Source organism: Ochlerotatus camptorhynchus, unplaced genomic scaffold (assembly GCF_037179485.1).
Source record: "Ochlerotatus camptorhynchus isolate MF236.1 unplaced genomic scaffold, CSIRO-AGI_Acam_v1.1 ptg000105l, whole genome shotgun sequence".
Classification (NCBI taxonomy): domain Eukaryota; kingdom Metazoa; phylum Arthropoda; class Insecta; order Diptera; family Culicidae; genus Ochlerotatus; species Ochlerotatus camptorhynchus.
The window spans coordinates 1897657-1915282 of record NW_027040595.1 but is presented as its reverse complement, the minus strand read 5'-3'; the positions used below and the strand labels follow the sequence as shown (position 1 = coordinate 1915282).

At 40.5% G+C, this 17626-nt stretch overlaps 1 protein-coding gene across 1 annotated transcript; it reads right to left on the bottom strand.

The window, feature by feature from the left end:
- Positions 1-4455: 4455 nt before the first annotated feature.
- On the bottom strand, positions 4456-17338 carry LOC135699240 (uncharacterized). The gene is made up of 2 exons (XM_065219442.1): positions 17265-17338; positions 4456-5299 (listed from the first exon to the last, which is right to left on the bottom strand). Exons 1-2 carry the CDS (start codon positions 17336-17338, stop codon positions 4456-4458), a joined length of 918 nt encoding a protein of 305 aa, XP_065075514.1.
- Between the last annotated feature and the right edge of the window lie 288 nt (positions 17339-17626).

The window sequence follows — 17626 nt, the reverse complement described above, 5'->3', positions numbered from 1 at the left end:
ATACTGTGCGCATATAATTTTATGCTTACGTGACCGATACGGTGTATCGAGGCACCACGCCACGGCAAGTGCACTGCAGTTCAATCGATCGCTCAGTACAAAGTTCTATACACGAAATATTGATTATTTTGTCACGCTGACCTCGGGTCGCTCCAGAAGTTTCCCCATTAGAACCCGTGCAAATGCACAATTTAGCGCAACATAGGGCCACCTATTTAAGGCCAACGAAATTGATTAATAAACGAGATGTGTTCTGAATTCTATTCAGTACAAGTACTTATAGCCTCTACGCTCTTATTAGGGACCCTATGTGTGAATGATTTTCTCCTATTTGCTATTATTTTCAAAATTTTCTATTTAGTTCTCCAGAAAAACTCTTGGAATTCACTGGAATACTTCGTCAGAGTACTTTTTTAATTGATTTGTTGAGATTCTCCAAAATTTCTCTATGGATTCTCCAAAATTCCTAATAAGATTTATGCGGGGGCGACCCCGGCGTAGTGGTTAACATCCATACCTCTCACGCCAAAGTCACGAGTTCAAATCTCACCCCCGGACAAGTCACGAATGACCCAAGAGTGTTAAAGTGACTATAATAAAAAAAAAAGAAAAATAAGATTTATCTAATCAGTTCTTCGTTGAATTCGTCGGAATTAAATGCTATGCTCTTAATTACCACCTTTTAGGATTCTATGGTATTTCGATTCAGATTATTTGGAACCTTCTTTGGAGTTATTTGGAGTCTGATGTCTGATCTATAATGCCACTGGGAATACTCTAGAATCGCATTTGGTTTTCTACAGAATCGCTTTTGAGGTTCCTGGTTATCCTTTTGGAGATTCTTTAGAATCCCTGCTTTCTTTTCCAGACTAATTCTGGTGATTCAACGAACATCTTCTTAGATTTGGTTGGTTGGTAGTGGATAATGATTTTCCGCAATCCCTCTAGGATTTATTGTTCGTAAATTATCCAACATTTTTCTTAAGATCGTCCAGAACCACAATTGAGATTCATCTCCAGAATCACTTTTGAGATTCTCCGGAGTCCATCGTATGACTTAAGCACATATTTTTTATTTTTCTCTTCGATATAAATAATATATCCCTCATTTGTTTTCGGTCACTGGAGTTTTCGGTTCTGATTTCAGCGTTGGTCGCGAGTTGATTCGACTGGAGATGAGCTGACGCTACATCTTACAGACTATACTGGTGAACTGAAGCCGTTGTTTTGCTAGTGATTGGTAGTGGAAAGAGTACGCAGTCCATTTTTTCTCTGCCGAGATCCCTCTAGTTAGAGCAGCTAGTGTGTGTATCGTGGTTTTTGGTTGTTTATACCTTGTACAGACAAACAAAGTTCACTGTTGTACTACCGTTGAACCATGTTGTACTGATTTAAGCTAGTACTACAAATTGTTTTGAAGTGTTAAATTAAAGGAGTACAACCATAGAGGTCACTCTAAGACTAGAAGGTCCCGAAAGAACGTGCTCAACATTTTGGCCCAGCTCTGGTACTCTCTTCGGTTCCAAGCTAATCGATTCACCCCTCGAAACATAAGAAAACCCTCTAACCCCTCATTTTATCTGTCAAACTTTCATAGCGAATCAAAACAAACATTGTGTAGTAGTAGAATTTCGACTAGAATGGGGTACTTTAATCGTTTGCTTGGGACCAATAGGCTAGTCAAGTAGTGAGCCAATTTAAAATCGTTAGTTTCGTATTGATTGTTGGTACAACGGTACTAATTTGTATGTCTGTCTGTGGTATTAACCGGTGGAAGCTAACGATTTGAAATTGCCTCACTACTTGACTAGCCTATTGGTCTCAAGCAAACGATTAACGTACCCCATTCTAGTCGAAATTCTAGTACTACACTATGTTTGTTTTGATTCGCTATGAAAGTTTGACAGATAAAAAGAGGGGTTCGTGGATTTTCCTATGTTTCGAGGGGTGCATCGATTAACTTGGAACCGAAGAGAGTACCAAAGCTGAGCCAAAAAGTTGAGCACGTTTCTTCGGGACCTTCTTGTCTTGGTATTACGCTGCTGTGTGAGGAAGGAAAGGCGAGAGTGATCTTTTTAACACCGGTCGATTGTCCATCAGGGCCCCCGATTGAAGTGAAATGGATGGGAAGAGTGGAAATGCCAACTCCCTGTCTTTAACATTTTGTGAAAAGATGGCGGGCTTTTCTCCCCACTCATTGAGACATTCTCCTGATAGATGGCTTTTTTTGACCGGTTGTATGATCCTGTTTTCGGAAAAAGATTCTTACTTATCCCTTGGATGCACGTGGACGATGTTGCTCACGGATCCACTCAAACCGTTTTTGGCCTTTCATGCAATGGCAGTTTGAGTACAATTAGAGGTTATTAAACTTGATCAAGTCAAACAGCGAGGATAACCCACAGTCTACCGACAGTTGTATTGCTACATTGAATGGAAGTCCCATATCGTCATTGTTCGCGCCCGTCGCGGGAAATCTTTCGGACACACGAGAAATGTACGGTTTTACACAACGAAAATACACTTTATTACGCGAACACAAAATTACATTTATTACGGTAAAGGACGGAACAAACGAAGTGTCTTCCGCGACGGTTTATTATAACTGATATTTTATCTACGTACCCTATGTGCCATACAGCTGACCCGATCGGTAGCGATCGATCGTCAGCTGTATGTACATAGAGATCAAGAGCGGCCCGGCATGAGAGATTCTCTCTCATATACAGTTTTCTAGGGATGCACATGAAAAACTGTGACATCGATACTTCTTGTCTTCTCGCTCTAACATATGCCGGCCGCCTTGAAATATTTGATTTCAATTAACTATCCTACTCTAACACTAACTAACATTAACATCTAACAACTACATACAAATAAACACAAAACAATCGATCTTCTCTGCTGCTGCTACTGTGCTATATACTTTCGCTGACCCAAATTTGCTGCTACTGTTCGGCTGGCCACGACCTTGGCCTATATTTGGTAGACGTTTGACAGGAAGCGTCGAAAACTACGCGCAGCTTCGTAGTCGTGCTGTCTGGCTTAAGAACAGCATGATGTGGTAGAAAATATCTTTTTACTCCTACCTCTCCGACCTCCTCGGTGACGTCCTTCATGTGTCCAAGTGCAAGATATTCACGAATGAATTCGTCGTACATCGTCTTCAGCTCTGGATTTGCAGCGAAACGGCGTTCCATGCCCATCAACCGTTTTATCGCTGTGGTCTCCGAATGACCTAACCGGTTAATTACGGCTTCCTTCTTCGGCATCGTGACAATAAATCTGCCGGTCTCGTCTCTGATCGTTGTCCGGGCGAAATGTTCTTCACACGCTGACTCCTCTAAAGAATGCGTACTAAGGTTTCGGCATGTCTCTAGGTCCCAGAACTTTGCGAGTTGATCTTGGAGCTCGGTGGTAGAACACACGAGTGTCAGAGATTGACATCTACTGGGTGAATGCTCGGGAACCTTTCCGGAAACTATCCAGCCGAAATTTGTATTCTGCAGTGTGGGTCCGTCTTCAGTCGCCTTTTGCTGTTCGCTCCTCAGGAGGTCCATGTAGTATTCCGCCCCGATAATGACGTCAACAGGACCAGGTTCATAGAAGCGTGGATCAGCTAAAGATGACGATTCCGGAAGCGTCCAGCCGCTGATATCGCAGGTTGCAGTCGGTAGCGACACAGTCAACCGTGGAAGGACGTGGAACTGCATCTCTTGCACGAACGATGAAATGCGATCTAACCTCGGCCTTACTACAGCACTGACGAGTTTTGTTGAAGTGCTCGTAGATGAGCCGATCCCTTGGACAGACAGATATGACGGCGATTTGTAAAACTGAAGTTTGCTTGAGAACTCTTTCGTCATCAGGCAATGCTGCGAACACGAGTCCAGCAGCGCTCGTGCCAGCATGGAATTGCCGTGACGGTCCTTAACTTTGACTAGAGCGGTTGATAACATGATGTTCTGTGTAGGTGTGATTGGGAGTGCAATGTGTGTTTGACTTGTGGAGGGTGTGGCTGTGTTTGTGGCTAGTGGTGGAGTGGCTGTTGATTGAGTGCTTTGTCCTTGCAATGTGGTGGATGTATTGGTACTAGCGTTGTGTGTATGTTGGTTCGAGTTTGTTGGCTTGGATTGTGGCTGCCGTCTGGTTTGTGTCGGAGGATTTGACTGCGACTGTGGAACGGAGGATCTAGCTGATGCACCATGCAGCAGGGAGTGGTGCTTCTGTTGGCAGTGACGACAGACACCCTTCTCGCAGTTTCGTGCGATGTGACCAGGACTCAAACAATTCAGGCACAACCTTGCTTTGAACGCAGCTTCACTGCGCTCGGGAATTTGAAGACGTTGGAATTTGCTGCAGACGAATGCAGAATGCCACGATCCACTGCAGAATGGGCACTTGCTTGAAGATCTCACGGTAGTGTGACACACGGATGACTTCGACGATCGTTGATCAGACTGGCTCGGCTTCGTTGGGGCGACGGATTGCAGCACTGCACAATGATTTCGAAGGAAACTTATCAAGGTTTTCGTACGTCGGTACACCCTTTGAATTGTGGTGTGTTTCCCACTGCCGTAGAGTGGCAGTATCCAGCCGGGAATACACCATGTATGCGAGAATCGTACTCCATGCAGCAGTTTCTTCGCCGATCTTCTTTAGCATTTGCACGTTCTTCTCGAAAGCGCTGATGAGATTGCTCAGTCCGTCGTAGCTTTCTCGCTTCAAGCCTTCCACGGCAAAAAGGGAATCCGGATGTGCCTTCACAATCAGCTTCTTGTTCTCGTAGCGGGACTCAAGCGCCTTCCACGCTACGCTGTAATTCACTGCCGAAAGCTCCACCGACTCGATCTCTTGCAGGGCCTCTCCTGACAGGGCTGACTTCAGATAGCTGAACCTGTCCATATCGGTTAGGTGCTTGTTTTCGTGGATCAGGCTGCAGAAGCTATCCCGGAACGTAACCCACTCCTTAATCCTCCCACCGAACGAAGGAAGGCGAATTTCTGGAAGTTTCACCTTCGAGAATGATGCTTCGGATCGGTCACCAAGTTGACCATTTCCGACAGACATCGATGTAGATGATAGTGGGGTCTGCTTTGACAACAAACTGGCCTTCACGGAGTAATATCGCTCCTCGAAACTACTCAAAGCTAGCAGATTTTCCTTCTCCTGCGTTTCCTCGTCCGCATCAGCATCATCAACATCGTCCATCAACAGCTCAATTCGTTCCCGAACCTCGTAGAACTCCTTGCTGACTGATGCTAGCGTTTCCAGTCGTACGCTGACTTGACACTCGTCTCTAGCAGGATCATATTTCGTCGCGAAATTCTCCAGTAATTAATCAGTATATTTTACACTGCACAGCCCTTTCACCAAAACACTCCCGATCGACTCGACGTTCCACAAATTCGCGACCTCAAGAGACAGATTGAATTCTCAAACGACAGCAGCGAGGGGAAATCGACCAGAGAGGACAAACAAGCCGACAAATCCAGCAGACTTCGAGACCAAAACAAACTAGCGGACACCACAGGGCTATGTACCAAAGAAAAAAGGACTCTCATGCACTATCAACCAATTTATTAATTAATTGCCACGGGTAGCCACATGCAACAAGCCACCGTACAACATGCACTACTTCCCAAATAATGCTGCAACAGTATGTCCGCCGTTGATCCTGGCTGTTTACGTCTCGTTCCTGGCGCGTCGAGATCCTCCAAATGGCCGCAGCTTTCCTCTGTACGTGATCGCGATCTCTATCGCGATGGCGCCGTGAAGCACACAATTGGGATTGGTCACAAAGAGTTTCGACAGCCGTTTTGCTATGGCGCCGAGAGTCTCATTTCACACTGTGACGTATTGTTCACTCAATATCACGGTCCAGTGGGGGAAATTTCACTATTTTCCGAGCCAATTTCGTGCAATTAAATTGCCGTCGGCTTTCGCGCACTGATAGTTCTATTTGCTGCTCCAACTAACAGCAGCCCGTACAAACTGTTCGTGCTGAGGATTCGCGACTTATCCTCGCATATAGCACCACACACCACACAAAGTGTCCGAAAATTCACAAATCCGGTTCGAAGGACCAAATGTTCGCGCCCGTCGCGGGAAATCTTTCGGACACACGAGAAATGTACGATTTAAAACAACGAAAATACACTTTATTACGTGAACACAAAATTACATTTATTACGGTAAAGGACGGAACAAACGAAGTGTCTTCCGCGACGGTTTATTATAACTGATATTTTATCTACGTACCCTATGTGCCATACAGCTGACCCGATCGGTAGCGATCGATCGTCAGCTGTATGTACATAGAGATCAAGAGCGGCCCGGCATGAGAGATTCTCTCTCATATACAGTTTTCTAGGGATGCACATGCAAAACTGTGGCATCGATACTTCTTGTCTTCTCGCTCTAACAGTCATCATCATCATCGATATAAATAATATATCCCACGATGTAAATGTTTCCAAATGTGTCTCGCAAATTTAAGCGCATGATCATGTTCTCATTAGGTTCTCATAGCTCTGATGATGTGTTGATTATGTTGGAAATATGCGTATCAAAAAACTTAAGCATCAATGGCTTACTCAGACAACTTGCCGTAACTATTAGTCTGCAAGATCTTAGAAATCTGTTTAACGATCAATTTTGGTACATTCTAATAAAAATATAGCCAAACAATGCAGAAATCCAAGAAAATAAGTTCAGCCACCACCTGAATGGAGATTCATATAGTGTACAGTAATTCTAAAGGCTGCATTTTTTCATGATCATAAACTTTACTTCAATTAGGCGTAATGCTATGGGAGGCAGACTTGTCAAATTTAGTGCGAACACTTAGCTCAAATTTTTGGACTACAGCACTGAAAACAGTATATACCCAGAAATGAGAAACGGTACCGATGTTTTGATTATCATGAAAAACTTACCGGACATCATACATTTAATTTTTTACGTTCACTTCGTTAAAAAAGAGTGTCTTTATCTCAACGGCTTGTCCACGTATTCGAATAACCCCAAGCGTTGAAAGCGAAAGTGCTGAGCTTTGTTACCATTGTTATTCTATCTATTCCTCGTCATAATTAGAGAAGAATCACTATGAAAACAAACACAAAACCCGGTTGCATAGTTTTTGTTAACAATCTCTACTGAGTGCGATAAAAAAATACAACTCATACCCCCCAGGTCCGACACATTCTAACGTGCATTCATTCTCACATTCGTCAAGGGTAGCGCGCATGCTCGAGGGATGCTGTGAGTTCACCCGATGAAAGGTCGGTCGTGTGTCGGACGGGGAAGCTTGCACTCTCCCCCGAACGGAAGATGTCGGAGTTGAAGCGCAACAAACCACGTGGAATTTTATTGCCGGTTATTCTGCATCCGGAGTGAGAGCGAGAGAGGGAGCGAGATTTTCCTGTCGCATCGCTCACCGTTGATTATAAACATTCTCCTAGGATCGGGGGTTGGAATTATAAGAGAAATGCACTGCTTTTGAAGCCTCTCAGTTGGATTCGGTTGGGTGCGGAGACAGGATGAACCGTGCTGACGGGATTGCCAAAGATAAAAGCTGCTATTTCGTTTCGTTGGCAGAGGCTGAAGTGATCCAACAATGTTGAATGCTTTTAAGGAGAGAAATTTCGCTTGTTAATTTCATCATTAGTACATGTAGGTAGGTGTTTTTCTCGAAATAGAGGAAATTTTCTATTTTTTTTTTAAATAATTGTATTCCAAGGTGTCTGAAGTTAAATAACGATTTTCTACCATGACTTTGCAGTTGTGGTTGCTGACTAACTGAAACAATCACTAATGAGATGGATTGTTGATTTCCAATTTAGCATAATGTGAGTGTGAGTGCAATTTACTTTGATGTGTCTTAGAAATATTCAAACCCAGTTTTTGTTGACGCATCGTTGCAGATTGCAAAAATCTCGCGTAATTTAGTGTAAAATAGCAAAAGGAATGAAACGACGAGAGCTGAAATGATGCGTCTAAAAAACACGGTTTGAGTTTTTGGATATCGCACCAAAATAAACTGCACCTTAACAGTATATTAAAATATACAAGGTTGACACGGTTGTCAGTGTCCGATAAATGAATGAAGCGTTTGACTTCCTATTCTCGCTCTCAGCACTTTTTGTCGGGAAACTTTCATTGATGCACTGATTTTCTTGACTCGTATGTGCCGCCGTCTTTACGATGCACTGCGTCGAAACACGTATGAAACGGTTTGATATGAGCATAATCAGCATACATATGCTTCAATTCACCGACAGCACCAATAATCGTTGTCCTCTTGTTTGAGGCAGGGATGGATAGATCTTCGGAGCTTCGTTCATTACTTTTTAAATAATATAAAAAGTTAACGTTAAGTCCAACTATTTTTTTTAGTAATATAATCCGTCTTAAAATAGATACATTAAGGAGTTACGCCTACCTGCAAACTTTCAAAAAATCGATTTTTTTTATTGTCCTAATCGAAAGTATATAAAATCAAGAATATTTCCTCAAAAGATCAAGTAGATCCGATGAAAATTGTGAAAGTTATGCGACGTACAAAAATATTCACTTATAGTGGACTAAACCCAACTTGAAACTTTAAACGCGATTATCTCGGAATCATATTTTCAAAATCGGTGCCAAAAATTTCTCGAAATGTATACATTCGATTCGTCCGATTCGTTTTGATTTCTGTTCAGTACTATTTTGTGCAGTCCACGATCGTTCGGATTTAGTCTATCATTTAATTTCGATTTTTTACAGCCGATCAAAGACAAATTTTAAGGATCAAAAATCGGCGCTTCACCTTTGCAAGGCCGCCATTTTGTCAACAAAATTAAAAAAAAAAAACGAACGATCAAGGACTAGTTTAACACATGCTTAAGGTTCAATTTACTTTGATGCATTTTTTAAAATTCAAAAGCAGTTTTTTTCGACGCATTATTTTAGATTGCAAAAAGCTCGCGTCATTTTGTGTAAAATATCAAAAGGAATCGAATAGTGCGAGCTTTTTGCAATCTGAAATAATGCGTCGGAAAAAACTGCTTTTGAAATTTTCCAAAAAGCATCAAAGTTAATTGAACCTTAACGATTTGGCATGTTTTTTTTTTTATTTCAGATGATTACATCACAAACCGCAGTTGGCCAAGGTTGCAAATACTAATTTCAGCTAAAATAATGTTTTTCGGAATAATAAAACCAAAAGATGGTATGATGGCATGCTTAACTTGTAACTTACAAGAAGATGTTACAAAGTATGCGTTTGAAACATAAAACCTGTAAATTTTGCTTTCTATGAGTCACAATCAGCGATTTTCTGATCGCTGAGTGAGTGAGTGAGTTTGTGAAAAATAACTGATTGTGACTCTCATGAAGTGAAATAAACAGGTTTAATATGTCAAACACATTCTTTGCAACCTCTTCTTGTATCCTACCAATTCAAAATTTGATCATGGCATCTAATTATTTCATAATTTAGAAAAACATTGTTTAAGCTGAAATGAGTATTTGCAACCTTGCAGTTGGCACCGCAAAAAGCGTTTTTTAGAACATCGTCTACGGGGAGCAGCCGTGCGGGGCACCAGGACCTCGTTTTTTCAGCATCGACTGATAAATGTACCATTTAATGTGTATTCAATAAACGGCAGAAAACCGATTTTCAATATGTTGCGTCGTTTTCGAGAAAAAAAATCCAAACTTTCGCTTTTTTTCGGTCTTGCAGGTAGGCGTAACCCCTTAAGTGGTAACTAACCACCACTCGATTTTCTTTTGCTTTTTCTTGTATTACTTAATCACAATTATCTAAAAGTATTGGTAAAATTCGTTGGTAGCGTGCGTCGCCGTGCCAAAACAGTCAATGCATCATAAATATCATCTGGTATGGTGAGCAAAATCTACCATCTCTTTATTCTTTTATTTTCAATACAACAACAAATGTGACGTTACACATGGGCGTGCATAATTATGTCGTAGACAAAACATCACACTACCAGATCATGCTGTATGACATTTTGTTTACACCCGTGTGCGGGAAAGTCAATAACAGGCTACATGCAATACTGCCATCTCTCCTGTTTGTGCTCAATATTTTTTGACGTAGGATTACGTCTTTCGGCAACATATTGGAGGTGTAATTTAAAAAAAACCAAAATCTTCCGCTCTAGGAAAAGGGCCCATGCATTAATTATGTCACGCTAAATCGAGCAAAATATAACCCCCCCCATATCGTGACGTTTTTCCTATACCTAATGCATTGCTTGTCACAAAATCTTAGACCCCCCCACCCCTCCCCTTTAGAGAGTGACATAATATATGCATCAACCCAAAGTGGTCAGGTTTTGACCCTTTATAACTCTGTCAATAGCGGATGTATATTAATTCTAACCGAGCCAATCGATTGAATTTTTTCTAAGAATCTGATAAAATGAACACTTTTTTTACTTGCTATAGGTCACTATTGAAAATTATACATATGTCCAACTGATACAATGGCGACCAAAATTAACACCGATTGCCTGAAAAAGCACTTTCCCTAATACAGATTTCAAAATCGAATTTCAACCGGCCTCACTGAACGGTGCTTATTCAATCACCTGTGTGGAGGTGTCCCGTCGGTCGTCATCAGCAGCAGCAGTGCTTTCGGCGCTTGGCGTTGTAGATTGTTCTTCAGTACACGACGAAAGGCTGCCCGCAAGCAGTGAGCTGCAGCCCACATGCGCGCCCATACACCGAAGAAGGAGGAAAAAGCCGCACCGCTACTGATCGGAATCAATAGCACTTCGTGAGTAGATGTGGGCCGTCTATGCTAACCGCGTCACCCTCGTTCCAAACAACATACAGCTCACCAGCCTCAACTGTGTTGAAAATCCTAATAGCTCAGCATTACTCAACCATCACGACAAAACGGTCAGGACCACCATAAATTTGTTAAAGAGTATGTTCTGGATATCTGTCAAGGTCATCAATCGGATGTCAGTTATATGTTTAAATATAACATACCATATATTTTAAGGCAACATTGGGAGTGCAATTTAAAAACCCAAAGTTGGTCACGGCATGAAAGTGGTCTGATTTTGATCCAGAGGTAATGGATTTTAATTCTTAATACGCAAATCGATAGGAAATGTTTCTACGAACTAAAATTAAGACTATCAATTTTCAAATGGTCACCATTGAAAATTGCACTAGTGTGCAACTGTTGCTATGATAATTAAAATTATCATCGATTGCCTTTTTGATTCAATAAAACTCTTCCCGAATTTTTTGGATAAGAGGTGCTTAAAATTTGCATCAAAGAGCATAAACGTAGGTACCGTCCGGTATGCTCCGATTCTGTGATTGATGTGTTTTCCCTAAGACAGATTTAATTTTCAAATACCAAAATTAACGGGCAGTCGAATCTCTTCAAATTTCAACAATTGTAATGCGAAGTAAGTGATATTTGAGAACTGGTTTGCGAGTTTATTGATAAAGCCATCTCGCAGCATTTGCGCGCAAACGAACTGCAAGCGGACAAACCTCCGAAGAAGCAGCCGAAAACTGATGCTGAAAGAAATCGATGCTACCGAGACAGGATTAAAACGGCTAGAGACAACATTGCTTTATCTACTGATTGCAATGCTGGAGAAGGGTTTCTCAACACAAGGTAGAACATTTGACTATATCCCTTTGAAACATAGATGTACATTGTTTGTAACGTATTGAATCGCCAAGAACATCAATTGAGGACTATTATACCATCACTCTTCACTAAAATGTTTACCAATAGATCCAGGTGCATTAAATGAGCACCACTATCATCTCCAAGAACATCGAGGAAATAATTCAAGAGCAAATTTTCATTATGTCGTAAGTAACATTCGCACCGATCCGAGAAAAATAAAGTTTTGTTTTGATGACCGAAAAGTTATTCCTATTTCCAATTAAACACATATAATCTCATAGTGATAGCAATGTTTAACATATTTAGTCGGGTTTTGATCATACAAAGGCAAATCGCTAGCTTTCATGCTAAGAAATACTGGTTTTTGAGTCAAAAGTTATTATACGTCGTTTGGTGGCCCCTATTGTTACTCAAGTCAAAGTGTATTTACCAGGATATTCGGGAGAATTATCAATTACGTCTCCTTACGTGCAGCCCATTCATCATTTTAGGTCCACCGAAATCATCTTAGCAACAAACAGTTCTATTTATTCACTTTAATAATGAGAAAGCAAAACGACGAAAGTACACTTTTCACGGGTTTCTCAGTGCTGTTACTTAAGGCAAACGGCATCTCCATAGAAATCGGGTGACTTAAGTAACATCGAAAACTATTTTGATCGGTAGGTGATTACGTCAAAAAGCAATTCGACTGGTAAATAAATTTAAAAATGGGATGTGATCCTATATTCGTACAGTATATAGTGTAATAGCAGGAGCATCGATTGACACTGATAGCTCGACTTTGTTTACCTTTGTTACATTCGACGTAATGAACATTTGCTCTTGAATTCCGCAGCATTGTTCTAAACTGGTTTCCAAGCCTTTTCAGGACCACAAATAAAAGAGTTAAGTAAAGAGTTCAAGTAAGAGCTTTTATCAAAGACATATCGTCCCGGATTGGTTGCATGGAGCACCTCAAAAACAGAACTCTCAAATTGCTTCCGATGTTTAACCTATCGATATTTTTCAGTGATAACGGCTTAAGAAATCAATTTAATATTTAATTCATCGTTGTTATCTAATAAAGGGTGATACGGTCAAAATTTGGTCAAAATCAACTTGACGTATTTCTTTCAATTTTGCATTTAAAAAACCTGAACACCCCTCATTTTGAAGGTGTGTGTGTGTAGAATGTTGCTCCTATTTTGATTTTGGAATTCACTCTTCAGTTGTCAAAATGCCGTCCAAGCAAGAAGAGCAGCGTATCAAAATTTTGCTCGCGCATCGCGAAAATCCGAGCTACTCGCACGCAAAGTTGGCAAAATCGCTAAAAGTTGCCAAATCAACCGTTACAAATGTAATTAAAGTGTTTGGGGAACGTTTGTCGACAGCCAGGAAGTCTGGATCGGGGGGAAATCGAAAACCGGAAGCCGCTGAGACGACAAAGAGAGTTGCCGGTAGTTTCAAGCGAAACCCTAACCTCTCTCTCCGAGATGCCGCAAATAAGCTGGGTGTATCGTCTACAACCGTGCATCGAGCCAAAAAACGAGCCGGACTATCGACTTACAAGAAGGTAGTGACTCCAAATCGCGATGATAAACAAAATACGATGGCCAAAGCGCGATCCCGGAGGCTGTACACGATGATGCTGACGAAGTTTGACTGCGTGGTAATGGACGACGAAACCTACGTCAAAGCCGACTACAAGCAGCTTCCGGGACAGGAGTTTTATACGGCAAAAGGAAGGGGAAAGGTAGCAGATGTTTTCAAGCACATGAAACTGTCAAAGTTCGCAAAGAAATATCTGGTTTGGCAAGCCATCTGTACCTGTGGCTTGAAAAGCAGCATTTTCATAGCTTCCGGGACTGTCAACCAAGAAATTTACGTGAAAGAGTGTTTGAATAAACGTCTGCTGCCTTTCCTGAAGAAACACGGTTGTTCCGTACTGTTTTGGCCGGATTTGGCATCTTGCCATTACGGTAAAAAGGCCATGGAGTGGTACGCCGCCAACAACGTGCAGGTGGTTCCCAAGGACAAGAACCCTTCCAACACGCCAGAGCTCCGCCCAATTGAGAAATACTGGGCTATTGTCAAGCGGAACCTAAAGAAGACCAAAAAAACTGCTAAGGGCGAGCAGCAGTTCAAGGCAAACTGGCTTTCTGCGGCGAAGAAGGTGGACAAGGTGGCTGTACAAAATCTGATGGCAGGGGTCAAGCGTAAGGCCCGGCAATTCGGATTTGGAAAAGCGGAAGCCTAACTGAATATTTTTCCTGAATTTTATACTAATTGAACTTGAAAAAAAATTTAATTTGATTTTTTAAATAAACGATTTCACCGATTTACACGCGTTTTCCCTTGACCAAATTTTGACCGTATCACCCTTTACATTAATCACTAAAGTCTCATGATCGGTTATTTTGAAATCAGTATCCGTAACTGAACGAAAGGAATCAAAATTGGAATAAACGTGGTCAATTAAAGTTCTACTTTCCATGCAGAGTAGAACTTTAGAACTTTAATTACGCGTTTATTCATTTACCGTTTGCTTTAAATTAAAAAACTCAGCTAAACGCTTCAAATGATCCGAATTAGTGATGTCACGCCAATTAATATTAAAATCACCAGCTAATATATTTAATTTACTAGAATCAAGGAATGTCTCGAGCCAGTTCTCCAAAATATCACTGATCAAAACCTTCAGTTTCTACAATATGAGTTCCAGATAATAAAACTAAAAGGGGACGTGTTTCCTCAACAATCTGACGTAATGCTACGTCATATTTTCGGAATCATATTTTCAAAACCGGTGCCAAAAATTTCTCGAAATGTATACATTCGATTCGTCCGATTCATTTTGATTTCTGTTCAGTACTATTTTGTGCAGTCCACGATCGTTCGGATTTCGTCTATCATTTAATTTCGATTTTTTACAGCCGATCAAAGACAAATTTTAAGAATCAAAAATCGGAACTTCAACTTTGTAAGGCCGCCATTTTGTCAAAAAAAAAAAAAATAAAAAAAAACGAACGATCAAGGACTAGTTTAACACATGCTTAACGATTTGGCATGGTTTTTTTTTATTTCAGATGATTACATCACAAACCGCAGTTGGCACCGCAAAAAGCGTTTTATGGTACATCGTCCACGGGGAGCAGCCGTGCGGGGCACCAGGACCTCGTTTTTACAGCATCGACTGATAAATGTACCATTTAATGTGTGTTCAAAACCGATTTTCAATATGTTGCGTCGTTTTCGAGAAAAAAAAAATCCAAACTTTATCATTTTGACGTGCGAGATCAGATCATTCTGCTCGTCGCAACTCTGATCTGATAGACAATTATCATACTTGAACAGAACATTTGCATTGTCCGTGTAAGCTTTGTCTTAGTCGGTGTAAGTGTAGTGCATTTGAAATTAAATACACGAGCACATTTACCCACATAAACAACCGGCAAATCACTTACCACCCAACTAACATTTTCAGCTTTATAAGCCAACTTTTCCAGCGTTGTGCTGTAAAGTAGCTGAAAAGAAACTGCAGATACAGCTATAAGCAGAAGCTAGGAAAATAGTTTTGGAGAGCGTTTACTCAACTTTTTCACAACCATTATGCAATTTGTCAGTCGCACTGAATAAAAACAGCCAAAAAACGCTAATGTCTCTTTTATAAATATACTAATCAACTTTCAACTTGTTACTGCAAAACAAAGCTAATAAAGTGAATATATTACTCATTTGATGGCTTCTTTGAATAAGCGCCTTTCAAGTTGACACACAACTAAACAGCAGGATAACAGCTGTATAGAAGCGTTAATGGATATGCAATAAGAGCTTGTCCAACCGTCCCAACAACCATAATTAGCTGACTAAGTTCGCCAGATTTGCTTGTATAGAGGTTGAGCTAAGGTTTCCTCATACCGTATAACGTTTGAATACAGTTTGAGGCTGTATAAATGAAAGCGTTACATTGTGAAAATTGTTAGTTGGGCAAGATCCCCAAATCACATATTGCACACTCTGCCATATCTATTCACCCTATACACAAAAACTTTATATTCAACACTACAGAGACACAAGTAAAAAGGAATGAAAGCAGAAATTTACAATGCCGCAGCTTACTAAAGAGTGCCAATAGCATGCCGGGCGAAGCAAAAAAACACAAATTGAACAAGAACCAGCTGCAGCAGCAACCGTTCTGCTACTTATCCACTAAATGATCACTACGGGTCACGCGTAGGATCAATTCTACCGCGGCACAAGTACAATTTCACACTTAATTTATCCAATGTTTATCACAGCACTGCAAAATAAACTATAACGTTCGCCATTACAATACAAAGATGATCAGTGATTCTTTTACGTTCGCTAGCAAAGAAGTGGATTCGAAGTGAATTTCTTGGTATTTTATTTTGTTCACCAAGAGATTCGACCTCTAGTTTATATTAATTTTGTGTAATAGATTACGTGACATTGTGGAATGCTACGAAGTGTGGTGGATGCGCAAACCAATTGAAAAACAGTTTGATTAAGACGCAATCATTTCCGTGAAAAGTGTCGATGCGCAACATAAACGAAAAACAAACTTGTAAATCAAAATGACATTAATGTATTCCAAGCATTTCCACCGGGTCTCAAATAAATATTCCTAAGAAATCCCAAATGCAATAAACATGTTTACTAGGTCAATCGCAAGGCGATCAACAACGCACGCTGACGGCGCAATCAATGAAATGATTGTTAGCATAGCTTAGCATATTTGCAATAAGCATAATCGATTGCGTGTGACTATTGCCACATGGTATCGGGTCGATCCGTAAACAACAAGAAGCAACATATCAACATAGCACTTGGGAAAGATTCAGCATAAAACAATATTGAATTCTATCTGCGCAATTGGTCAATTAATAAAACTGAATGCCAGCTCAGAAGAACACAAGTAAGTAAATGTACTGATGGTGTTTTACCTAGAACATATACGATGTAAAATCATGAAATACTTGCTTTAAATTTTCGGGTGGCTTGAGTGTGAATTTATGTGTATATTAATAATGATGATTAAAGAATATTTCAAAAACAAGAAAAGAAAAGATGAACTGAGAATGTTTTGTAATATTGAATGCTGTATTTAAACTAAAAATATTGCTTATTGCCGTTATAAAACCACGATAAATCAGTGTGAAAGTCGAAAGTCTGTTAAACTGTTATTTGGAAATGGTTCAAAATCATGTGTGTTTTCAATTGAATTTCCGAAAATTATTTTCGGTGAGGATTATTTTAGTAGCAGGCGGCCAAATTGCTGTAGAAAATATGTTTTATTTGAATCAAGAATGAACTTTAATTGCACAAGCATAAGTTTGATAGCTCAACTATCTCAGTCGTATTTAGAAAAAACGTAAATTATGTTCACGGATCTTCAAAAGGTGTTAAAAAACAAGAAAATTAGAATTTAAATGGAAACTAACTCGACTGAAGGTCTGAACTGGAATGATTTATTACTTAAATTTGAATTTATGTCACAAATGACCCAAGTGACTATAAATAAAAATTATGCATATTATACAAAAGAGCTTTCATTCTTTGAAAAATGCGTACGTCGAATTATTAACCTATGTACTGGCTACTGCTACTCTTGCTACCATGTGGTGTCGGGTTGCTTCTCTGTTGCTGTTGCCATGCGGTGATCCTCATCGTCACTGTCGTCGTTGAATTGTCATTTTTACTGCCGAGATGGCGTTCTCTGCTGGTGAGCTGGTACATGCTATCGTGGTCATCAGGGTAGCACGTTGCTGATGTTATTGTTGTTGTTATTGTTGCTGTCAACGCTGCCATTCGTACTAATCTTTGGCGTTGAGTTTGCTAGGAGGTGATGATTGTGCGATTGCACTCAATGCTATGGCCATTTGTAGCTGTACTCGTTGAATTGTGTCCAACCGATGAGTGATATCTTTTGACGTTTGGGGTGCGGTCCTTAATTCG